General features: G+C 38.1%; 1 protein-coding gene across 1 annotated transcript; it reads left to right on the top strand.

Annotated features, from left to right (window-relative positions):
* Window positions 1-17,148: 17,148 nt before the first annotated feature.
* LOC121389424 (small nuclear ribonucleoprotein Sm D1-like) lies at window positions 17,149-27,681 on the top strand. The gene is made up of 4 exons (XM_041521050.1): window positions 17,149-17,280; window positions 23,100-23,176; window positions 25,871-26,074; window positions 27,259-27,681. The coding sequence occupies exons 1-4, from the start codon at window positions 17,267-17,269 to the stop codon at window positions 27,375-27,377; spliced, it is 414 nt and encodes a 137-aa protein (XP_041376984.1). The 5' UTR covers window positions 17,149-17,266; the 3' UTR covers window positions 27,378-27,681.

The raw sequence follows: 27,681 nt of genomic DNA, 5'->3' as shown, positions 1-27,681 counted from the left end.
AATTAATTTCTACGAACATGGAGAATTATTGATTTCATTATTGTGTTACGTGTACTGTCGAAGTGAAATAAAATCATTCAAATCCATATTTAGATTTAGATCGCCTTTCAAATGGGGGAGTAGGCGACGCATACCCTGTCCCCACTCATCCGCCACGCCTCCCGCTCCCGACGTCTACGAATTCAGTCAATAGCATGCATGAACCGTAAACAATATACATGTATATATGATATTTTGGAGAAGCAGTTGCTGCCTGGTTTGTATCCATGGTACATGAGTGAAGCATGAGGCACTGCTACCATGATTAATTCTAAACTACACCTGACCCTGGAACAGAAGGAGCCTATAGTTACAACAAAACAAAGTCAGTCGTTGGATGAATTACATTCATAGCATATTCAACAGTACAGTTATAAACATTTGACCAATGGATAGCAACTGCTTTTCCACCAAAAATAGTCATTAACGTCATCATAAAAAATAAGGCTAAAAAACGACATTACCTAGACCCTGCATCTCATACAATATACATTTTACATTTTACTGATTTTAGTACAATGAACACTAGCTGTGGCTGTTGCTATGGAACAGACGACAAAAACAGAGCTAAAACCTCTATTTACATTGAAGTAGAGAAACAAACACATGTTACACGCTTCAAAATGAATACATATTCTGTAGTATTATACAGATTTGGACGTATATTTATAGGAAATGTGCATAAATTATATTAATATTATTTAATACAGTTTCCTGATTATTAATTCTTTAAATTTTATAACTAAAATAGAATACATATATCATAACTCTCAGCAAAAGCCGCAATTATGACAGTAATATAAGTATTTATGACTAGATTAGATTAATGAAATTATTGAAAATGCTACGGAACGTTTACTGTCTGGATACGAACTGTTGTTGATTTTTAAAGTCGAATTAAGGAGTGTTTACGATTTTTGATTCGTTTGTTTCAGAATTCTACATCAAGATTCAAATATTGTTGAAAATTTGAAAATGTTACGTCAGCTGTCGGACACATATTGGAGATTCACCCAAAAGAGAAAGTGTCAATTTTGATAACATCCAGTGACATTTTAACATCTAAATTTTGAACTAGAACATTTGATGTATGTAGAGAATGTTGGATGCGATATTAAGGATGTATATTTTGATGAAACTACCAATAAACCAAACATACCAGTAACATATGTTAATACTAAATTCTGTTCCAAATCCTGTTTATATTGCTTTTCATTGTCCTGTCTCTATCCGTCTGTCTGTCTGCCCCCCCCCCCCCCCCCTCTCTCTCTCTCTCTCTCTCTCTCTCTCTCTCTCTCTCTCTCTCTCTCTCTCTCTCTCTCTCTCTCTCTCTCTCTCTCTCTCTCTCTCTCTCTCTCTCTCTCTGTAGCATCTTAATTTCCCTAAGGGTTTAAAGTAAACCACAATAAACTGTGTATGTGTGTGTACGAGTTTACGTGTATATATGCATACTCGTGTGTGTATATATCTTGCAGAAATCAGTTTTGATTTGATTGAACAACAACGTGTCAAACCAAAGTGAAAGAAAGCAGCTGTGTCTAGTGTCGACCAACCTGCAACGGGAACAAGACCAGTTCGCCAATTCCACCATATGGATAGCTCGAAGATCCTGGCCCATATTCGGATGGGATTATCCGCCGTATAAATTGAATGCACTTCTGAATTTTAGAAATGACAAAACTATATTCATTGTTTATAAACTATGTTTTATCTGATCAAAACAAAAAACACTTTAAAATGGTCAAATAATCATGTACTTTTTCAATTATTAATATCCAAGGAGGAACAGCCAATACAGTATCATAATGACAAAGAGTCAAATGAACAATTCAGTCAACAATTCAACTGAATTGAAAACAAAATAGTCATACTAAATATTCCCTATTTGTGAATGTAATGTGTTAGATGGCCTGTGATGATGATATCGACTGGTTTGGTGTAACGAAAATCACAATAAGCTATTTGAGTATTGTAATATTTTTACAGTACACAACAAAAGAGCACTCATTATTAAACTTAAATACATATTGCAAATGAGTAATTAGCATTACCCAATAAAATCAACTGAATTGTAAACAATAACCTGGATCAAGAAGAATGGATGTTTCAAATGTTGAGTACGTACCAGTACTACACAATCGAAAATTAACAGTGTTCTTAAATAAAAATTAAAAAGTCAAATGATTAAGCTAAAGCTACAACAGAAGTTTCAGGTGTACTCGTGCATAGTTTCTTTGTCACATAAGGTTTCAAACAACAAATTGTATTTGGCCAATTTTACACATCTCCCCGTGTTGTGCAAACGATGGACGCCATTTGAATGTTTTACCACATCCACACATTTTGTTCATATCACTGTGCTTACCAACCATGTGATCTTGCAGGGACGCTGATGTTTTGAGTTTTGGTCCGCATTCTTTGCATGCATATTTTTCAGGGTTATCACCGATACATGGTTCTTTGTATTTTTGCATACTTGAAACATACATGTATGCAAAAGGTTTTGAGCATTTTGGGCAATTGTAAGGCTTGTTTTCGATATGGTTATTCAAATGGCCGAAATAAAGTGACAGTATGTACACGAATACTTGTATGTCTTAGCATGGTGACGCTTTTTGTGTATAGAAAGTCCTTGTCGAGTTTTATAGACCTTGGAACACATCTCACATAGCAGTTTGGCATCATCTTGCGAGAAAGTAGCATGCTGCTTTAAACCAAATTTACTGGAATATCTTCTCGAACATTTGTCACAACTGATTTTTTTCTTCTCATGCTTAGCCTTGACATGTCGTTTCAAATTGCTGCCAACTGGACTTTCGTAAGTACAAAGATAACCCTTTTCTTTAATACTTCACCAACCTTTGATTTTGGGGTTGATGTTAAAACATGTTTACAGTTGTTAATGTCAACATTAATATCAGTACAGTTGTCAGAATTGGTGATATTGTTTTCTTTGACATCTGGCGAAGAAATGTTCATTAATATATCAGTTTCATTAATGATAATAGACGGTTCATCAATGAATGGCAATTCCATAATCAAACGAATTCGGTAAACACGCCGTAACAGCGTTGGGAAAACGCCGTAACCTATAAATAGAAATCGTTATAACTCCGTATCATTTCTGTTTTGATTTAGAAAAGATAAACATGCATTTTCTGATACTTTAAAGCGATGTTATGACAATAAATGCTGACATATTTATTCTATACACAAAATTTATTGCTTGTATGAAAGTTACCGTAAACAAAGGTAGTCCTGACATATTTGTTCTGCGGATCTTTGTTTTTAGCATGCAATATTGCATGACACTGTATTAAATAGTAATTTAAACTACGCTATACATCGCTATGCACTACATTAAACACGTGCATATATGTACGATACGTTAAAATTAATATCTGAGTGGTTTGAATAATTAAATATGAAAGTTACTTTATAAGCATAAACAATATTGTCTAAAAAATCTACCGGAGCTCGTGCAAGAACAAGCAACACGCCGTAACAAAATTCGTCAACACTCCACTCTCGCTGTAACCGAGTACCGATACAGTGTTAACGACACTCATCACATTTTAATTACGATTATGTGGCGTCAGACATATGGTTAACTTTGTTTTGTTTAACGACACCACTAGAGCACATTGATTTATTAATCATCGGCTTTTGGAACATATGGTTAAGGACCACACAGATAATGAGAGAGAAAACTCGAGGCCGACACGCAATGGGATTCTCATTCAGATTAGTAGCAATGGATCTTTTATGTGCAGTATCCCACAGACAGATTAATACATACCACGGCCTTTGTTACACCAACTGCGGAGCACTGGTTGGAACGAGAAATAGCTCAATGGGCTCACCGACAAAGATCGATCCTAAACCGACCGTGCACCAGGCGAAAACTTTACCACTGGGCTACGTCCCACTCTGTACGGCTAGAGAATACTCAAGTTAGTTGATGAAACAGTTGAAGTTTATTTACAGATATACTCTTAAAAAAGTAGGGGAATTTAAAATGTAAATACCGTTACCAATGAATGGAACTGAGATCAGCTTTAAAAAATGACTGCCTAGGAAACACCGTTGGTGGCTGCATAACCTAACACCCAAACACAACCAAAAATGTGCACGTGCATCACGTAGTAGCCGCGTACACGTGGGTAGTGAATCATTCCCGATTTAAAGCCGCACGCCCTAGTTCCATCCAGCGAAAATAAATTATAATTTGGTTAATCTACAAACCTGTAACACACTTAGATCACGTTTTTATCAAATGGAGTGAAAAAGCAGGTTTTATATCGATAAATACCATGGGAATCCCCATGTCCCAATTGCTTGAAATACCGGTAGATGTCGCTCGAAACATAACAATGCCTACGTCACGACAAATTTCACAAAGTGCGCACAGACTTGGGGTGCGTTCCTTTCACCTCTCCTGGACATGTTCCAACTGTTCTGTCCTGGTTGTATCCCCTCTACAGATATCGTAAGACAGCAAACTTATTGGTTTTAAGGGTTTGTAACGTTTTGTATTGAGATACTTACTTGTCTGAACTTTATTGTTACTGAAAATGTTCACGAACTGTGAAGAAAAATCTCACAAATGAACAACAAGCAAACGACAACAAATCGGATGTTGATTGCGCGAACCGTGCACGAGAAAACAAACCGAACCAAAATGATAACGGTCACGTGGTATACCAACGTCTATGACATTGAAATGGGAATATCCCCTCTAAAAATAGATTAGACCTTGTCTGCTCAACGTTTTTTTCTCAGAGGCCCGTGGCATTTTATGAAATACGAAAAATGCATTTTGTGGTATTACAAACACCAGGATTACCAAAAAACACTTCAGGTGAATGGAAATGTGTATTCTAAATAATAAACGGTAAGTAAAGTGCAATTTTATTTGTGAAAAAATGGGTTTAATAGCGAAAAAGAACGGCGTAATGGTTCACAGAGCGGTCGATAAATCTGTTTGAGTGATTACTACTGTTAATAAGAATAAACTGATTGATTGTTAATTTGATTGAATCTCATGATCAATTAACCTTTGTTCTTTGGACGTTATGCATTGTTTGTCTTTGAATTAGAGACGCGGCGTCTACAAGGTGAAGAACGCTTTAGGGCTATTGACATGCTTCAAGCTGGTAGAATTCAGCGTGGAGTAGCCAATATGTTCAATGTTTTGCCGTCTGTGATCTGCAAACTATCATATGGAACAGATACCAGCAGACCCAAAATTTTGATGATCGACTCTGTTCAGAATGTCCCAGGTCAACCACACGAGTCTAGGACCGATTCAGCAGAACCCAGGTTCTAAGAAATCGAGCTCAAACAGCGACTCAAATCGCTGCACATTTACACCAGGCTACTGGGGTCCTAGTGACGAACCAGGCTACTGGGGTCCTAGTGACGAGTCAGACGATTAGAAACCGTCTATATGCAGCTCATCTGCATGCTCGGCGACCACGTGTTGTGCCACCGTTAACGAATCGCCACATGGTAAAGAGGCGCCAATGCCCGGCGACCACGTGTTGTGCCACCGTTAACGAATCGCCACATGGTAAAGAGGCGCCAATGGTGTACACAGCGTCGAAACTGGGGGAATCGTCGATAGTCTCATGTAATGTTTTTTGAGTCCAGACTTCTTGGACAGGCATCATCATGGTCGCGTCTGGCGATGTCGAAAGGAACGCCGAGTAAACGTCAACCTCAGACCACATGAGAGATTGGGTGGTGGTTCAGTTATGATGTGGGGTGGCATCACTATGACTAACAGAACACCACTCCATATTGTTCAACGGAGGGTCATTGGTCAGTACTACCGGGATAACATACTGACACCGACTGTTGTCCCGTTTGCTAGCCGTGCTGTTTGACAGTTTGTGTTTCAAGATGACAATGATCGGGCTCACCGTGCACATATCGTAAATGTCTACCTTTAGCAGCAAACCGTTACCAGAATGCCATGGCCAGCAACGAGCTCTGACCGTTCCCCCATAGAGCACATCTGGGACATGATTGAAAGACGTGTACGGCGCCGTCAACGGCCGCTGGCTACTTTAGCTGAACTTGGCCAGGCGCTGCAAGAGGAGTGGGATAGACTTCCCCAAATCGTCATTAAGAGATTGATTCGTAGACTGACGAATCGTGGGGGTATTACCCATTACTGATCAAAATACGTGAACGTTCAATGTTCACATGTCATCCCTCTTGTTTCAAGGTCGTTTGCTGCATTTAACCTGCTGCCAACATGAACTGTTGGTTGTCATTTCTTCCCAATTTCTTCATTATTACCATGCATCTATTCCTAGACAGTGATAACTATTGATACTTCTTTGATTGGCTGTTATTTCCTACATTCCCCTACTTTTTTTTTAAAGAGTATATTTTGAAATGTATATTTTAAGAAACAGACTATCTACCATGAATTTCCAGTGTTCACAATAGCGATCTGCATCTGATTATACAACTGAATAGGTTTTAAGAATCAGGGTTTCCAGCAGCGACCTTGCCCCCCCCCCCCCCCCCCACGGGTAGAAGGACGGCTATTTTAAAATTGTAGGACTCGCGTCGTCATGACCACGATCCCCGTAATAGTTTTAAAATGAAACGTGAATTCTAGATGCAAAAAAAAAATTGAACGCAGGTCAAGGTCAAATTATAATTTAAAAAAACACCCCTATATATATATATATATATATATATATATATATATATATATATATATATATATATATATATATTGCTTGAGTGCTTTTATAACTCACGTAATTTGGCATCTCGTCTGCTGGTCGTTAATTCTTCGTGATGCGTGGGTGATCCGGATAATGATTGTAGAACAAAGCGTTTTGTTCTAAATTTGCTTCATGTGCGAAGTACAATTCAATAGCTGGGCTATAGATGATTGTGACAGGTATGTCACCGGAGGGGCGATGTTTGGTGGTGGTGATGTGTATGTGTGTGTGTGTGTGGGGGGGGGGGGGGGGGTTGAGGGTTGACGGGTTTTTTTGTTTGTTTTTTTTTGCTTGGAGTTGAGGGGGGTTAGTTGTTGTTTTGTTGTTGTTGTTTTGGGGGAATAGTTGTTGTAAAGAAATGTAAGTTACATTAATTAATTCTATGTACATCTATTGATATGAAGCGTTAATAGTTATGTTCTTGGACCTGTCCTTTTTAAAACAGTCTCCAGAAATGATACAGTTGGTGGAATTATTTCCAAAATACGTTTGTTTGCCAAACATTATAGGGAGGGGACGGCAAAAGCAAAACGGCACGGTTCAACTCCTGAAGACACCACTAGAGCACATTGATTTATTAATCATCGGTTATTGGATGTTAAACATTTGGTCATTCCGACATATAGTCTTAGAGAGGAAGGAAGGAAGGAAATGTTTTTATTTAATGACGCACTCAACACATTTTATTTACGGTTATATAGTGTCAGACATATGGTTAAGAACCACACAGATATAGAGAGGAAATCCGCTGTCGCCACTTCATGGGCTACTCTTTTCGATTAGCAGCAAGATATCTTTTATATACACCACCCCACAGACAGGATAGTACATACCACGGCCTTTGTTACACCAGTTGTGGAGCACTGGCTGGAACGAGAAATAGCCCAATCGGGCCACCGGCGGGTATCGATCCTAAACCGACCGCTTATCACCATCCTGACAAAAGGTATAACGTTTTGGGATGGAACTACGTTTATTCTAAATATGATCAGCAAACTCTACTCCGACATTAGCCATTCTGACCTTCGCCATTCTGACCATTCTGACCTTCGCCATTCTGACCTTCGTAGGATAAAGGCAATATCTTAAAGGGACAGACCCTTGTTTTTAAACACTAAGGCATATTTTTCACCTAGACCCTAGTTTCAACCCGTAAAAATGGACACTAAGTTTGGTGAATTTACAAACCTGTAACAAATTTGGATACAACAGAGTAAAATAAGAGCCTGTGACGTTGAAATACCCTTAAAAATAGAGCAAAACGCGACTCCATCACCGTTACGTCTCAGACGCACGTGCGTTTTTTAAAATATTAAAAATGCATTTTGTGGTATTAGAAACACTAGTACGACCTGAAACACTTCAGCCGTACGGAAATGGGTAATCTAAACAATACAATATAACTAATGTTTGACTTTAGTGATCATAAATGCACCCCCCCCCCCCCCTCCAAAAAAAATAAAAAATAATAATAATAAAAAAATATGCCCAAGTGTTTAAAACCTAGGATCTGTCCCTTTAAGGCAGTAACCAGTTATTCTCTGTACATGTTTGTCATGTTTATAACCTCAGCAACTGAAGAAAATTCACATTAAATTAGCTAAGTCGGATCGGAATGGAAGCAGTTTATTTAACACCGATTTCACATCAAACAGTGCGTTGGCACTACAGAAGGGCAAGCTATCAGTTAAATTAAAGTTTGTTTTGTTTAACGGCACCTCTAAAGAACATTGATTCATTAATCTTCGACTATTGGGTGTCAAACATTGGGTTATTTTAACACGTAGAGAAAACCCACTACATTTGTCCGTTAGCAGCAAGGGATATTTTTAATATGTTCTTTGGCACAGACAGAACACCACACACCACGGCCTTTGATATACTAGTGAATGGGATACGAGAAAAAACAATCAAAGAATAGGTCCACCGAAACCTAGTTATCAGAGTGCGTTTCATAATATAGTTGTGTGGACTTTCAAAGGCTTTTACCCATAAGCGTGCGAGACAGGGGGCAGGGGTGGGGACAAAACCTCAAATGCAAGTAACAATGATACAGATATTCGGGCAAAATGTGCTAATCCGAGACCATTTTACCATATATTTCCATCATTCTATCCTCAAAATTAGTTGTAATCCATGTACCAACAGGTCGATGAGCTGGCAGGAATAAGTAGGGACATGATCCCTCCACCCTAGCTCGAGTGTCCTCTAGTCCTACCATGCCAGGCATAAGCGTCCTAATGCTGGAGCACAGGCTCAAATTCAGGCAAAATGTGCCAACCTGAAACCTTTTTTAAACCATGTATTTCCTTTATTCTACCCTCAAATTAGTTTTAATTCACGTAAACATGCGTAGTGATTCGTTTGCAACCCTGTATAGCTGTTTGGTAGTAATGCTAATATGAATAAATGTTGTTATCAAGATTCGGGCATTTTCGTTTAATTCGGGTCCGTAAGCCTATGCTTTTTTTTATCTACCATGTTTAAAGATAACAGAATGCGATAGAATTAACAGATTAGTTCAAGACCACAGAAATCCGCACATAAAGGTCACTGACTTGTCTACCAGCCCAATGTTCAGCTAGCAAATGTTTCACTGACTTTTGCGAACAGAGCCGCTTTATCCTAGTAGCACACGTAGAACGTGCTACGGGTCCCGCGCTTCAGGGGGCCTCGCGGTGATGTGTACATTTATTTTCCCTATATCATTTTTTCCTCTCCCCGAGTGGGTTGAAAAATATATATCCTGGGAAGGGAGACCCGCTGTTATTTATGTTTCAGGCAGATCCTTAAACCAACACTATTCACGAATTATTTGATTGGTTTTCTTAGCGGCCTCGGTAGCGCAGTGGTTAAGCCATCGAACTACAGGCTGGTAGGTACAGGGTTCGAAGCCCGGTACCGGCTCCAGTCCAGAGCGAGTTCTTACGGGTTCAATGGGTAGGTGTAAGGTCACTACACCCTCTTCTCTCTCACTAACCAACTTACCTACTGTCCTTGACAAACAACCCAGATAGCTGAGGTATGTGATGAGGACAGCGTGCTTGAGCCTTAATTGGATATATACCGGCCTCGGTGGCGTAGTGGTTAGGCCATTGGTCTACAGGCTGGTAGGTACTGGGTTCGGATCCCAGTCGAGGCATGGGATTTTTAATCCAGATACAGACTCCAAACCCTGAATGAGTGCTCCGCAAGGCTCAATGGGTAGGTGTAAACTACTTGCACCGTCCAGTGATCCATAACTGGTTTAACAAAGGTCATGGTTTGTGCTATCCTGCCTGTGGGAAGCGCAAATAAAAGATCCCTTGCTGCTAATCGGAAAGAGTAGCCCATGTAGTGGCGACAGCGGGTTTCCTCTCAAAATCTGTGTGGTCCTTAACCATATGTCTGACGCCATATAACCGTAAATAAAATGTGTTGAGTGCGTCGTTAAATAAAACATTTCTTCTTTTTTTTTTAAATTGAATATAAGCACGAAAATGAAATGAAATGATTGGTTTCCGAAGTGGTAATTCGGTTTACTGTGTAGTGTAAACATCAGCTTAGCGAACGTTAGCGAAAAGCGGTTGACTAAACTTGCGCCAGTTGTAGATTCAGTCCGATTGATGGTCATGGCTGAACCTAATTTGCTATGCATCGTTGACGTCGTTATCTGTTGCATATCATTAGCTTCGAGCGAGCGAACTACGCGTGTAACATGAGTAATAATACTATGCTAATTGTGTAATTTATACCTAATAAAGTGTGCATGCACGCTTGAGAAGTTTATAGTTTTCCATTATATTAAAATGGGAATATGCTGTCCAAAATTAAATGTAGGTTTTAAAGGCGCAGACCCGTAAAAAAATGGACACTAAGTTTAGTTAAAGGGACAGACCCTAGTGTTCAAACACTAAGGCATAATTTTCACTTAGACTCTTAGTTTCAACCCGTAAAAATGGACACTAAGTTTGGTTAATTTACAAACCCGTAACAAATGTGGATACAACAGAGTAAAACAAGAGTCTGTGACGTTGAAATACCCTTAAAAATAGACTAAAACGCGACTCCATAACAGTTACTTCTCAGACGCACGTGCGTTTTTTAAAATAAGAAAAATGCATTTTGTGGTATTAGAAACACCAGGATAACCAAAAACACTTCAGTTGTATGGAAATGGATAATCTAAAGAATAAAATATAAGTAAAGTTTGATTTCAGTGATCATAAACAGCTGAAATAGTGAAAAATATGCTGTAGTGTTTAAAAACTAGGGTATGTCTCTTTAAAGAAAGTAAAAGCCATTAGGGACATATCGGTCGAAAATGATTAATGAATATGGCCGAAAGTGTTATTTTTTATTTATGTTTGTTTCTTTTCTTTTTCTTTTTTTTTCTTATCAAATTAAGTTTCAAGCTATATGGACTGTCCAAAATCGTTTGTTTTGGTTAACGACACCACTAGAGCACATTGATATATTAATCATCGACTACATTTTTCCATTAGTAGCAAGGGATCTTTTATAGGCACCATCCCACAGACAGGACAGCACATACCACGACCTTTCATATACCAGCACAGGACTGTTCAAGTGTTTGTTAAATCAATGTTTAAAAATCGACAAAAATAGTTATTGCGGATGCCATTCGACCTCCCATCAAACAAGTTCATGAAGTTGTTATCGAACACCCCATTATGTAAAGTTTGTTTTATTTAACGATGCCACTAGAGCACATTGATTTTTTATCTTATCATCGGCTATTGGACGTCAAACATATGGTTATTCTGATACTGTTTTTTAGAGGAAACCCGCTACTCTTTTACGACAGGCAGCAAGGGATCTTTTGTTTGCGCTTACCACAGGTAGGATAGCATAAACTATGGCCTTTGTTGTTGAACCAGTTATGGATCATTGGTCGGTACAAGTGGTTTACACCTACCCATTGAGCCTTGCGGAGCACTCACTCAGGGTTTGGAGTCGGTATCTGAATTAAAAATCCCATGCCCGACTGGGATCCGAACCCAGTACCTACCAGCATGTAGACCGATGGCCTAACCACGACGCCACCGAGGCCGGTTCACCCCATTATGTGTACATGTACCCTACTGCCCTCGGATCGGCCACTGGTCATACCAGACACCGGACACAGGGTAGGCAAGCCTGAACCTTGTAGTTGTTGACGTAGTAAATTAACAGAAAATGCCGAAATACCCTTGAAACGCGCAGCTCCCTCTCCCCACTCCCTGGAACCGCGCCAGACAAAGAATAAAGATAGCGCAGAACTATGCACAGAGTAATAATCCATTGCTCGCCGGCAAGACTGCTAATGCAAAAATTATAAAGTAAATATCCATGCATAAAAATGACAGGCAGTTCTTTGTCAAACTCAAAATGTGACATTACATCTTAACCTGTGGGTCATCCTTATTGGATGTTTCAACAGTATAAATTTGGAGAAAAAAATAGGAGTATATAAAATTATTGGGGTGTATCTTTTATATTGAGGGGTTGGGGTGAGGTATTTAATTTAAGGTATAATATTTACACTTCAAAAGAAAAATGAATATTTTTGGGGGACTGCCCCTTTAAATGGATGTATCTTAAAGATGAAATCTCGGGCTTTATATGCATTATTTAACTACCGGTACTTAGAATATACCATGCTTTTTGTCCACATCGGGGCTTGACGTGTTTGTGTCGCAGGATCGAACCACCTCGGTGGATCCATTCAACTGACTGGGGTTGTGTGTTTTTTCGTCGTTCCAACCAGTGCACCACAACTGGTCAAAGGCCGTGGAGTACGCTTTCCTGTCTGTGGAAAAGTGCATATAAAAAGATCCCTTGCTGCATTCATAAAATATAGCGGATTTCCTTTGATGACTATGTGTCAGAATTATCAAATGTTTGACATCTAATAGGCGATGATTAATTAATCAATGTGTTCTTTTTTTCGGCGAGAGTCTGTCATTTGTTAAGAAATATTCAAGGTCGAAGGAGATTTAGTATAATTTTAAAGGAATTTCTAATTTAGGTGTGTACTCAGTTTGTTGAGCTTTTTTGTTTTAGCGCAATATGCCTACGTGAATTTAAAAACAAAAATTGGAGTCATAGCAGACCCCTGTAACCCCATTTGGATCTATGCCTGGTAAGGTAAAAATAAAATAAAAATAAAATTTGTATACTTCAAAAATATGTGTACTGTTAGTAGTAGTATGAATTGTGATTTTGTCGTAGATTTACTTTAACGTGTGTGCACAAAATTAATACGTTTACGGTGTTTTCGGAAATCCTTAATTTCTTCCAGGGATTTTATGATTGCCCAAATTTAGGCAAAATGTTTGATGCCTAATCGGCCAATCTCATAAAAAGAACTATTATCTGATTGAAAAACTATATAGCAGAAGCCACAAAATCCCATCATGTGATCTGTCCGTATAAACAGGCATATAATCACAATAGGCCTACCTGTCTTCAATTTCCACAAAATGTGTAACGATCTTTTTTTTCTCCAAATTAGTGATTTAAAAAAATAATAATAAAACGTTTTTCTTTTTGTTTAACGACTCCACTAGAGCACATTGATTTATTAATCATCGACTATTGACTATTGGATGTCAAACATTTAGTAATTTAGTAAGTCTTAGAGAGGAAACCTACTACATTTTTCCATTAGTAGCAAGGGATCTGTTATATATGCACCATCCCACAGACAGGACAGCACATACCACGGCATTTGATATACCAGTTGATTAGTGATTTCGCGTCTAAGGATTATGTTCTAAGTCCATTTGTTTTCAAAAAATGAGTTCCATATACCATTTTGTTGGTAATAAAATGTTCTATCTCCTTATTAATAGTTAATTTAGCTAAAAATAAGTATAAGTGAGTTATTGCCAATTCGTTTTGGTTCTATGTCCAAAAATTACGAAACGATCAGTACTTTAATGTGTTATGTCCATTGATCAGTCAGTTTTCTCAATATCAGTCACGTGACTAGATGTGTATATCAAAATCAGCATGGCCATGGAATGTCATTTTTTGTCTTTTCTTAAACATATTAGTTGCTGTAGAATTAATATATTAAAAACATAAATGGAATTTAAATTTCAATGAATTCTGTAGAACATTATATCTACAATCTTTGTCAACGTTATCATGAAGATAGAACATTATTTAACTTCTTTAAACATTACATGATATAATTTGTTCTAAATACAAACAGTAAACACAAAAGAGCATGTTACGGAAAGCTCATAAAACATACCACCCCATTAAATAGCATTATATGTCTTATTTATACATTTTCACATTATTTGAAATTAATATTACAAGACTTGTGAATAATAATTTTAAAAAACCCACCCTGTTTGTGCACAATAACGTTTCCTTTTTATTAATCACCATTTGATTCATTTCAATCTTGATTTTATTAATATAAGCTGTTGAAGTCAAGATTGTTACCTTTTGTTATTGTTTTTAATACCATTTTAAAGAATTTGCATCCCTAAAATTATTAATTTGTTTTTCACTTGATTCAAATGTTGTATGCAGTTTGCGTTAGGTTATTTGTACCAGCATGCTCGTTGCCAGAAAATAAAACTGTTTCTCAAAAATAATCATTATAGAAATACATTTTGTTGTTATGACTTTACAGAAATAAAAATTAACACCGAGCTTTTATACTATGTTCCTTTACAGGGGCGTAGGCTAGGGGGGTTCGGGGAGTTCGGACGACCCCCCCCCCCCCCCCCCCCACCTCCGCTGAAGCAAATGGTCCGGTTTCAGAACTAAAACATACAGGTTTATACATATGGAGTTTCTGGTGGTGCAAAAACAAAATAAAAAAAGGTCCACTTGGTTCATCTTCAACCTCCCCTCCTCCCAGGTCCAGATCACGCTACGCCCCTGCTTTATATATTAAATAGACTTTGCATATAACTTATAAGTATGGTTTTTTCTCTCTCATTAATTGTACTTTAAATGCTATGGCCTTTGTTCTTAAGTATAGACATGTATGTGCATAAATAATATGTTATATGTTGTAAAGCATTATAGTTCTAAATGAATCAGTCAAGTTGTATGTTGCAATGTTCTAAGCCCAAATCAAATTTTATAATTTTACAGAGAATGCGATGTTTTGGAGCAGTGCCAAGTTAGAATAAGAATATTTAGATAAACAATTCATATCCAAATGAGAAACCGCACACAGATAACTATTACATACGTAAGTTCCACCGAGTTAAAACTTTAACATCGTTTTTCTTGGTAACGAGTAAATGGCGCATCTATAGAACATTATAATCGTGAGACGATTTGATAGACCAAGGTGGTACAACAAAATATGAAGGACTTTGCAAGTGTTTGTTAAATCAATGTTGAAACCCGACAAAAATAGATGCTGCAGATACATGTGCGTACATAGGGGGGGGGGGGGCGATGGGTTCGACCGGACCACCACCCCCCCTGAAATCGCTTTTTTATAATTTAATATATCTGACATTGATATCTGACATTATTATATTTACTCAACATAGAAATATATGCCCAATATTTCTGCAATCTATTTTGGAACCCCCCTTTTCAAAATCCTATGTACGCCCATGAGATGGCATTCGACCTCCCATCAAACGAGGTCATGAAGTTGTTATCGAACACCCCAATATGTGTACATGTACCCTCCTGCCCTGGGATCGGCCACTAGTCATACCAGACACCGGACACACGGTAGGCAAGCCTAAACCTTGAATGGATATAGGCATGTAAAATGTCTTTGTCCTGCTCATAATATGTAGGAATTTTGGGCAACGACATAATTTATGGTGGTATACTGCAGAGAACGCTTTGCATGTCTAGCACCCAAACTAAGTTGGTGTGCATTAACGCACAATTTTGTATTAAATGTAACATCTGCAAGTAAAACTTGCGTCTTGACACATACACAATGCATTTATATTAAAGTTTTGAGCTAACTAAACATGTGTACAGATTGAGCACAAAAGATAGCTTCCTATAAAAACAACCCCAGAAATATGTCCTCCTCTGCAATTGAAATTGGATTTTTGTCCACAAAAAATTGTATATCTAAATAGTGATATCTTTTCTGACAGCTATGCATAATTATAGTCTTTGACTTTGGAAGTCGAATGCCATGCATTTGCCTATTGAAACAACGCTGCCACTTAACGTTCATTGATACTAATCTTTAAATACTGGACGATCTGTAGCAAATCTGAAACTATTGACAGTGTAACGAGTAAACAACACTTGGGGCTTAAAGTTTGTTTTGTTTAACGACACCACAAGAACATATTGATTTATTAATCAACGGCTACTGGGTGTCAAACATTTGGTATTTTTTTTACATATAGTCTTGGAGAGGAAACCCGCTAAATTTGTTCCACTAGTAGTAACTGCAAGTGGTCTTTTATATGCATCATCCCATAGACAGGGTAGCACATACCACTGCCTTTAAAATTAGGGACTAAATTCACAAAGCTTTTTCAAGCTCTGTTAAGCAATATTGCATCGTCCTTGCATGTCTTTAATCTAAAATAAATAAATAAATAAATAAATAAATAAAATAAGAACAAATTAAAGTAAAGTTTTTTATTTAACTAGAGCACATTGATTTTTTTTATCTTATCATCGGCTATTGGACGTCAAACATATGATCATTCTGACACTGGGCTTTTTAGAGGAAACCCGCTGTCGCCACATAGGCTACTCTTTTACGACAGGCAGCAAGGGATATTTTATTTACGCTCCCCAAAGGCAGGATAGCACAAACCATGGCCTTTGTTGAACCAGTTATGGATCACTGGTCGGTGCAAGTGGTTTACACCTATCCATTGAGCCTTGCGGAGCACTAACTCAGGGTTTGGAGCCGATATCTGGATTAAAAATCTCATGCCTCGACTGGGATCAAAACCCAGTACCTACCAGTCTGTAGACCAATGGGCTAACCACGACGCCACCGAGGCCGGTGGAGAACAAACAAACAATAACAGCGACTTCTTAGGCCCATGCCATGAAGATATTTTAAAATCCAATACTTCCACGTGATTTCGTATTCTTCTAAAAAAAAAAGACCAACAACAATAAAAAAAAGAATTCATTGTTATAAAATAATGTATGATGTTTATATAATCAACTTTCGTCGCAGTAAAATAACATGGACAATTATGAGCTAGTCTTGTGAGCTATTGGAGTAAAAAAAACCCCAATAACACCTATATATTCATTAAAATCCATATTTATATTGCCTTTTAACTGAAGGAGGAGGGGGTAACGCATACCCCGCATGGCCCCTCCAACTGCAGAGTTGGAGGCCGACCCCCCTTACTATCCCTATGCGACAAACGGGCTACAGATCTATGCAAATGTGGAAGAAGGTAGACAACTCTCAATACACAAAACAAAAGTAACTCTTTTTCGTGGCGTCTGTTTGTCGTTTGCCGCCATTGTTTGTATTTATCAGCAGGCTCATTAAAATCCGACGCATCATGAAGTTAGTTCGGTAAGAATCAATATTTGAAGGAATAGAATGGATACTTCAATATTCATTTAATCAACGGATGCTATTAGTTTTCTCTAGTATGGTGTGTCTTTCAGAGCAGTTCCAGTCGGCGTATATACCGTGTACCGGTTCTCCACACTGGCAAATAAATTGCTGTAGACCCAGAGTATGACAAATATTTTGAAAAGTCACTAGCCACAGGGCTAGTGGGTTTGTGAAAACCACTAGCCCACCAAGATAAAGCACTAGCCCAAATTCCTGATCAGTTATAACTGGATTTTTATATAATTTTTGTAACATTGCACATTTACGAGTATAACAGTAAAATAAAACAAACACTTAAATCATGTTGTAACTTTCAATTTTTTGTCGTGTTGTACGTTTGGTTTTTGTCGTGTTGTACGTTTGGTTTTTGTAAAGTGTGATCCATCCTCATTGTTCCGTTTTCGCTTTTGCCCTGCCCCGGGGAAAAATAATTGAGCAAACTCATGGTTGATATCTAAACCCACTATCAAAATAATTAAATTTAAATGAGGGTACGACATTGTGACACACGATAATAGATGGTTCAGTGTATTCGATATTGGGTTATACATTTAGGGCCCTACTATTTATGTCACCAGGAACGGTGATGTCAATTGCTCAAATACAGGGCATTATCCGTGTCAGACTGATATGAAAAGAATATAACGGCGACATCTAATCCGTTATTAATTGATGAAGAAAAAAGGTATCATCTTGTATCGGCAGCTGTGACGCATTATCCAGACCGCTACACTAATAGGCCAAGCAGTCATTGCATGTGCAGTTACCATTAAAGTAAATTGTTCTCCTGATTGCCGATAAACACATGTCAGCGAAGTGTTAAATTAGAAAACAATAGGTAAATAAAACAAACACTGAAATTCAAAGCATGACTGGGGTTTACTTGATTGAGATTAACCTGTCGTCGCGATTGGTGATTTTCCAACCAGTCAAAACATGCATGTCATTAGACTTATTTCCTGTGCCAGAAACTTGAAAGTAAACAATGCATGCTGTAACTGTGGCGATGTAGAAATAGCATGTTACTGCAGTTTGCAGACCTATTTCAAGTAGATTATTATTGTATACTGATTGCGTTGTTGATATTATTCGATGACAAACGTCACAATCAAATTTATTAAACGAAATTTCACCTTAGAGAAAAAGAAAAGAAAAAAAACCCACGATCGAGCGATAAGGAGGGGGGTTTTGCGTTTCTCACTAGCCCGAACTTAAAAACCACTAGCCACAGGCGTCGGGCTAGTGGATTTGTCGAACTCTGAGACCGATCTGATGTCCATTCATAATTTATTCTTTGTTTATGACATATTAATATCAACAGGAATCACCCCTCCATTCCCCCGTCATTGTGCTTGTGCTGCAGATATTTTATTTAAACAAAATGGAACAATTTTTGTTCGCGAAAACTAAACCGATTCGGCGATTGCTCATGTTCATAAAGATGGCACCTCAATGTTTTGTTTTTGTTCCCTTTTTTTGTTGTTTCTGTAACGGCATTTCAGTGTATTAGTGAAATTGATTGCATTTCACAAACTTCTACCTAGCTGCTAATACTTCTATTTCTCCTATACAGACAAAAATAAAACAAAGTTAAAGTAATAAATGATTAATATAGCAGCATATCTGTTGCAGTCAGGTCAGGTCAGGTCATAGGGCTTTATCTACACATTCAGAGCAAGCTGTTGTAGCGCACGCCTGTCCTGGGCACAAGAGCGGGCCTTGGCCGGCTCCTCCATCCAGGACAGGAAAGGAGGAGGGACCGCCTGCACTGGCAGGTGCAAGGCAGCAGGCTGGGGGTGGCTAGTGGTGCTATGGAATTTTGAAGGAGTAAAAAAAAAAAAATGCCAAAGAGAAAAGGTGTGCAATTTGGTAAAGGAAATTTGGTGCAATTTTGAGCAGTCGGTCAAAAAAGAAAGATCAAGAGCTAATATAGGTTTTGATTTTAGTGAGTCCAGAGTAGCTTGTTAATTATACCTATTTGATGCTGGGGTGTCTCCCTAGGTTGCCCATAGGGCCCTTAGAAAGGGCCTGACCGCTTCTGGTTGTGGCATGACAACCCAGGGGAGAGACTTGCAATTTGTGTATATATACACTGGTAAGTAAGGCGCTGTGATGTTGTCCCGGGTTTTTTGTTGGTCTTGTCATCTTGAAGAAAGCGTCCTCTTCAGTGTCACCAAGTGCCCAAGTAGTCCACCAGCAGCAAGTATTTGGGATTGGGTTAGGGGCCGGTATTGTTTTGTCCAGCTTCCCCTAGGTGCATTGCAATTGTGTACTCGGAGCCCGTTTTCTTTTGACCTGCTCCTTGAGTATGTACTGGGCCATTAATTGTGGGCGGGTGCATTGTTATCATTAGTCGATGTACCCCATGTACTGTTGTGATTGTGGTGCATGCAGTCTGTTTGTAAAACCCTAGTTTGATGTTAAGGTTGTTCCTAATGTCCTAAGTCCCTACTCTAGTGTAAACCAACGGCTAATCAAAGCCACCCATCCCCCCATACCTTGAATTATAATGAAATACAAGGAGAGGGGGGAATTATACTAGCCTAGCTATCTAATTTGAAGGGTGTTCCCTTATAGTGTAGGTATTGGTTAAAAAGCCTAGTGCTTAACATATCTTATTGGTAGAAGGGGGGGATTACTTACGGTCATCTGTCACTAATTCGATTGTTTTTGTTAACCATCCTACCGTTGACACCCCCACCCCCCGAGTGGAGTGCATAATCAAGGTGGAGTGCTTAGGGTCTCTGCTCCATCCAAGAGGTGTACAGGTGGGATGGTGTTACGTGTGGAAGAAGAAAAGAGAAGAAGAAAAAAACACCTATATTTGTAATTGTAGTTGTACGTCATTAAATTGCTTGTTAACCATCCCGCCGTTGGTTGCCCGGGCTGGAGTGCATAATCGAGGTCGAGTGCGGCTTGTTTCCTTTGATGTCCAGTGTGCAGACTGATAAGAGATTTTTGTGGGGGAAGAAGTATGCATTTGAAAATAGCGGAGATAGTTGCTGTAAAATATAGTAGGGTGCGGAAAAATAAAGGAAGGAGGACAGCAAAATGCAATAGCGGGCCTAAAAATTTGGTTCAATTTTAGCCACATAACCATAGATTGTGGTGCAGTTTCATCCAATGCGAGGTTAGTTTTTTTTTCAGTTTCCTTCCCTTTTCGTTTGGAGCCGTTTTGGCATGGTTCTGTTTTCACTTATAAGTATTAAGTATAACCCATTTCTGGAATGTTACGCTTGCACAGTTCGGAACTCTGAATTCATCTGTTGCAATGCATGTATTGTTGTGTATTTCCACATCATTCTGAACCGTTTGTTTGAATGGTTTGGAATTCTTGCATGGCTGATCATGCATCGAAATTTACAGGATACCAGAAAATATAGCCTGATAACCTATAGGTTACCACAACTATATGAAAGTTAGAATTGAATTCTACATTTAAATTCAATGCCTTACTCTAGCCTCCTTTGTTATTGCTGTTATGTTTTCAGCATGAGAGCATATTTTACACCCTATTTGGATATTTTGTTATCAACTTTAAACAAAAAGTCATCACTGAAATTCCATTTTTTAAAAGATCCCACATGCATCAACTCATCCTTAATATACACAAAGAAACAAGTGAAGCACCCCCTGTATTTTACACAATGACTTGTCTTACGAGGTTTGGCATTGAAAGCCTGATAACATAACCTCGGAAAAACAAATGTGTTTTGCAAGAATACATCTTTGACAGTAAGAAAACATAACAAGTATATCCAGTTTTGAAATTTTAATCATGATCCTGAGAAGAATTCCAATATGCTGTATTTGAGCCAAAAAGTGAGGCACAATAAGTATGGAGGTACAGAGTCAGAAACACAAGTCAACATCATGATTGATGATGAAAAATGTCATTTGAAGACTACAGATGACATTTATGACACAAATCCTCAATAGCGGGTATACCCTTCGTCTCATCCCTCCAGTAAGTCGTCTGATCTGCTGCATGGGCAACTGCTGCCATTCTCGATGAAGAGCTGCCTCTAATTGTGCCAGAGTCTGTACATGTGGGGTCAGTGCCTGTACTTGACGCCCCAAGATGTCCCAAACATGCTCTAGTGGGTTTATGTCAGGACTCATGGCCAGCCAGGGAAGGGTCGTCACAGCTTCAGTTTGGAGTAAAGCTGTTATTGCTCAGGAACGATGTGGCCTAGTGGTGTCATCCATGTACAGATGTACTGGTGGCGAGTGGATGGTTGTCAAAATGCGGCACAACAACTGGTTGCAGGACGTTATGAATGTACTGATCACCATTGAGGTTGTTTTGGATGGTGACATGGTCCAGCTTACAATCATGTGACAGGCAACCCCAAACCATTACTGAACCTCCATCAAACGGGGTCGTAGGTTGTATGTTCCTGGGTGTGTAAGCAGCATTTTTATGCCTCCAAACTCTCAATTGGCCATCTGTAACATGGAGCAGGAACCGGCTTTCGTCAGACCAATGGACTCTTCGCCAGGACCTCTGATTCCAACCTCTCTGGGCCAAAAACCATGCTAAACGGCGTCTCTCATGATGATCAGCAAGAAAGGGATGCTTGATGATCCTTCTGGCCTTAAATCACACAAATTTCAAATGATTCCTCACTGTTTTAGCTGACATCCGTCTATTGGGTAACCATTGGCTCTTCAGAACAGGAGACTTAGCAAAGGGTTGACGACATACGAGCCGAAGCAGGGACCTGTTCTCGCGTTGTGATGTTAGGTGCGTTCTCCCTGACCGTGGAAGATCCTTTACAGCATTGGTATGCCCGTGTTTTCATATCATTCTGCTGATTACAGTGTAATGATTCCCCATTTGACGTCCTATACTTTTGAAGGTAATGCCACTCGCATGCATACCAATAATACGCCATCTTGGGGCCTCTGATAACCGTCGACGTGCCATATTCAACGATTAAATTTCAACAATGCAAGACAGTAACATTAAATGTCAACAGTTGCAGTGTATTGATACTGCATTTTGAGCAAAGCATGATGCACATGCATGCCATTCTGTTGTGGGATGTCACAGTTGTCATTGTACTCTCCTATTATTTCGATGGAACACCATTCTTGACATATTCGTCACGTACTTTGCAGTTTTTACGAATGGGGCTATTTCAGTACTAATTATATCTAGGGGTGCTTAACTTTTTTCTTTGTGTATAGACTTCCGGTAATTGTACGTTTAAATTAAATGTCCTTGCAAACTACTCTGCACACATCTAGTTGACACTGCTAAAACGCGGACGTTCTGAAATTGTATCGGTGTGTGCGAACATCGGTACGAGAAACGAAATCCAGAAGTAAATCTAGTGGGTGCTACTTAAAACACGGATTTCTGAAATTGCTTTCAAGTGCGCACAAACATTGCTGCAATTTTCGTACGAGAAAACGAAACATGGAAGTAAATTCATCTAGTGGACACTGCTTAAACGCGGTATGACTAATTGCTTGCTTGCAATTGCACAAGTGCGCATGAACATCGATGCAATTCCTTATGAGAAAATGAAACGCTGAAGTCCGGAATGCATTTAGTTTTTTTCTCTTTTTTAAAGTTCTTTACTGTTATTTGCTCCTTTCTGTGACAATAGACCATATATGATTATAAATCTGGGTATCTTTCAATTTTAAACTGCCATAATATGTTGCTTGGGTACCATATTTTAGATGAATGTAATTTGTTTTTCCAACATTGAGTTCAATTTTTTTTTTTAATGTGCTTAACCATGAAATTATTTCATCTTCAGGTTTTTGATGAAGCTTAGTCACGAGACGGTAACAATAGAATTGAAGAATGGAACACAGGTTCATGGAACGATCACAGGTATGTAGACTAGACTGGAAATTATTAATGGCTTGGTTAACTTTACTGATGAACAAATTGTTTATTAGTCGTACTGGTCTAACCAGAGAAGACTATAGATTTTGTCAGTCTGTCTGTACCACTCACAATTTAAAGAATTTTCTTCGTATTGCCTCTAGGAATTGAGCTGAAATTGTGTGGATGGCGTCGTCATGTAGGTACCGATCGTCTTTGAGTTAATGGTGGTTTCACCCATTTTGACAGTTGAATGTATGGCTCTTGAACTTAGAAAACATTACAATCATCACATCACAAATTTTAGGACTTTTCTTTGTGGTGCTTCAAGATAATGAGTCATAGACCCAAAAATTTTGTGTACGGTTTTATAATATATTTTACCTCATGAGTGGGAGTGCAGGGCTTGAAATGCAGTGTTAGTACATGCACCGGTGCATGCTGATATTTGCGTGTGCATGTAACTTTTAAAACTGGGTGCATGCTAATATTTTTCAAGTACTGTGTATTGCGTATACTAGTATCCTGTTGTCTACCAGATTCAGACTCAAGTTGTTAAGTTGTTGAATTTTGCGTATGCATTTCGTAATCTGTTCACCACATGAAAATGCTAACTTTTATCTTATGAGCGCATCCATTTCGTATCCCATAATCCTATTTAAACAATGGTTGTTCGGTCATTTCCGTGAAATATATTTGCGAAAATTGCCGGCAATATCTCGGTTATATCCGTGAACGGTATTAGGGAAGGTGGTCGAGACCGACTTTGGGGTATCCACGCGCATAACACAGTTGTCGTCACTGACAATTTGAACTCCGCCAGATCTGTGATCAATACAAAGTTGAAGTACCGTAACTGCCTTGAACATTTTCAACCTCAGATATGGGCACTTTATCAGATGATTGTGAACGTGCAGGTGCATTACTCGCGTAGTCGACTCGAAGTCAGCCAGTGATTATTTCAATCGCAACTTCTCGTCGAATTCCGTAGGCTGATTTATATTATACCAACAGATCTTATCGAGTTAAAAAAGTTGATAACTTGCTTAATACAAAACACAAATATTCGTACGTTTTTGTAATAGGCCTATTATAGATTTCTGTAAGGCGTTTACGTTGGGTGAAATTTTCAAATTTGATCAAGAATCAGTAATAAACGCAGTTGTATAACGTTCCGGTACTGTTAATAAATAAATATAGGTATTTCCGAATGATTCTGAATACGGAATAGCTTCGTATAAAAAAAAATCAACACTCTAATCAAGGTAATTAAAATAGTATTTTCCTCATTGTTAACAGGATTTACCTTATTTTTGGTGCATGCAGAATTTTAATGGTGCATGTAACTTTATTTTCAGCATGCACCTGGTGCATGTAGATTTTTTTTTTCATTTCTAGCCCTGGAGTGCCATACAAAATCTATTGAATGACAGGCCTATAAGTAATTTTCTTTGGCTATGCTTACCAAAATGACCTGTAGTGTATGTTGATTAATTTAAGCCTGTAATAAATGAAAATTAAACTGTCGCCAAATGTTGAAATAATTTTAATAATGTTGTTTAATAATCAGTATATATATATGTAGCAAACATGATGCAGTGAAGCCCATCTAAACCGTATACTCATGGGCCAATTTTGGCCCGAATTTTACCAATCTGGTTTCAGTGAGTATACAGTTTACATAGGTTTGGACTGAGGTAAGTCTTTGTTGCATTCGGCTCACTATTACAGTTTCGTAAATGTAGAAAGGTTAAACTAATAATGATTGCATATAGTGAGAAACAATATGTATTCCTCACCGACGTACCCACTTCGTGGAAATAAACTCAACCACGTGACCTAGATTTACAACATTAACCGGTACGACAAAACACGACTAATAAAATTTAAAACTTGTCGCTAGTAATCAAACATTTAGTATCAACAATGCAACATGTCTTAAACGATTTAATTTTATTTAATTGCTTTTTCGAACTTTACGACAAGCAGCTGACAGTACACAACTGAATAGTAGACTGACCTCACAGACATGCAAATAGCGCTTATTTACACCACGAGGCGGATCAACAGAACAAAACTAGTTGAAGAAATGTTTGGTTCTAAAAATCAGATGGGGGGAAAAATCTTTTGCAAATTATTTTTATTTTTGGCGAACGACAGCGCGAGCCCTGGGTATATAAAAAATTCCCAAACAAGTTCCATAAAGTTTGTGTGGCACTGCAGATTTTATTATTTATTTATTATCAGTAAACTGTTTATAACAAATGTTAAAATTTCAACATTGACTTTTTAGAAGGTGAATTTGTTTTACCTGCTAGGTCTAAAAAAAAAAAAGTATACTTTTAGCTATTTCAGTCTTCACCATAAGAAAAATCAAGACAAGTTGAATATTACGCTCCTTAAATGGTACCACGCAAGCAATCATAAATTTGAAATGAAAAATTTTTTTAAACTTCTATTGCAAGGCAATTAATTTAGAGCAGTACTAAAACTTTACAGGTGAGTGTATAAGGGAGTGGGAGTGACTACTCACCTTTACTGGCAGACATTGCTAATGTGAGATCTCACATAACGTACTGTTTACGCCAAGTTTGTAAACTGAATTAAGCTTTTTGTTTTACTATATGTATTTTGTAGGTGTTGATGTGAGCATGAATACACATCTAAAAGCTGTGAAGTTTTACTATATGTATTTTGTAGGTGTTGATGTGAGCATGAATACACATCTAAAAGCTGTGAAGATGACTGTAAAGAACAAAGACCCAGTTCAAATAGACTCACTGAGTATTCGAGGAAACAACATCCGATACTACATTCTTCCTGACAGTTTGCCCCTAGACACGCTATTGATAGACGATGCACCCAAAACAAGAACATTTCAGCGGGGCAAGAGAGACCGAGGAGGTTAGTATCCCTTGTCTTATTCGTTTTTTGTCCACACTAATTACGTTTTAACAGGATACAAAGCTTTATTAAGGACTGATAAGGGAACCAGCCTTGATGATGTAGTGGGGGAGCCATTGACATTAAACGGGGCACGGTATTTCACGCGAACTAGTATGTTAATTTAAACAAAACTAACTTTAGCCCCTAAATAATAGAATGAATGCTTAATCAAAGCAGCTTGGAAAATACCTTGGCTTTTTGGTTGTCAAAGGTAATTATATTTATACGAGAGTGAATATTCCATATAAATAGTTAGTTAAATTAACGGTAAAGATTGAAACGATAGCACTAAATGAAATAAAGATACAAGTAAATAATTGTTCATAAAAGTTATATAACATTTTATGGAACTAATCACAAGCAAACAGTTCTCATCTTTTGATGTCTGATGTTGGTTTAAATTGTTTATATAATATTCAGAATCCGTTGATGATAACATCAGAAATTCATGACTTTGATCAGTGAGTTGGTAATTGAAAAGCAATTAGCAACTACTATTTAACAGTTTAGATACTCTGTATGCAGATCTCTGAAAATTGCAAGATTGATTGTTTGTTTTGTGCGTTGCTCTTAATTTAGTGTAACCTATTTTTGATAAGCGCAATAAATAATGAGTTTTGCAAAAAAAACCTATATTTGTTACCCACACCGTGCCATGAACAAAATTGAGAGAACTAATTAATTAGCGGGAGCCATTTAAGATATTACCGTGTTGAGATTTGATATTTAATCATTTTATAGTACCATATATATTTTTTATTCACATGCTAAGGTGAGCTAAACATGGCGAGATTGGAGTTATCTGAATTTATTTTTATGTTGATGATGCAAATTTTCCGTTCTTGGAAGCATGGTGTATTTCTGTGAAGCTTGCTCAGAGAATTGCGATTGTGTACGGAACATTATATTTACCTTTGTTACACACCCAATGGCTGATGTGTATTTTTCTGCTGGGGTGTTGTTAAAACATTTGTTCATTCATATTTCAGGATAATAAAACAAAAAAAACCAAGTTGTTAGTTGGTGAAATTCTCATAGTCCAGAAAGTTAAAAGTAATGATTTGTGTTAAGTGTTGACAGCTGATGATAATATTGTATTCTAGAAAGATTAAGTACTAATAATGTGTTGTTTGTTTTTCCAGCTGGTGGTGGTGGTGGTGGTGGTGGTATGGGACGTGGAGGTAGAGGTGGTCGTGGAGGACGAGGTGGTCGTGGTGGGCGAGGTAGAGGGAGAGGTGGACCACCGCGGGGCAGACGGTGAACACTTGTTAACTCATTGGACATTGATTTTACGGTCATCCATGTCTTCATACTGTGAAGGAGCTACTCGATGTGGAGGAGTGTGTGACTCTGGCTGAAGAATCTTCATTTATTGACACTTTTCTTCATCATGTGCAAAACAACATTACATTTCATGGCAGCAGTCGATGTGTGGCGTGAAAGGAATTCTGTTATTCCACAAATGACATCAAAATCATTTCACACAAAAAAAAAAAACATTGTTTCATTCATTTCATTTTGTTTGTAATATAGTTGGTATTAAAATGTAATATTTGTAATATTAA

The sequence above is a fragment of the Gigantopelta aegis genome, chromosome 14, assembly GCF_016097555.1.
Source record: "Gigantopelta aegis isolate Gae_Host chromosome 14, Gae_host_genome, whole genome shotgun sequence".
NCBI lineage: Eukaryota > Metazoa > Mollusca > Gastropoda > Neomphalida > Peltospiridae > Gigantopelta > Gigantopelta aegis.
This window is presented reverse-complemented; position numbering and strand designations above follow the sequence as displayed.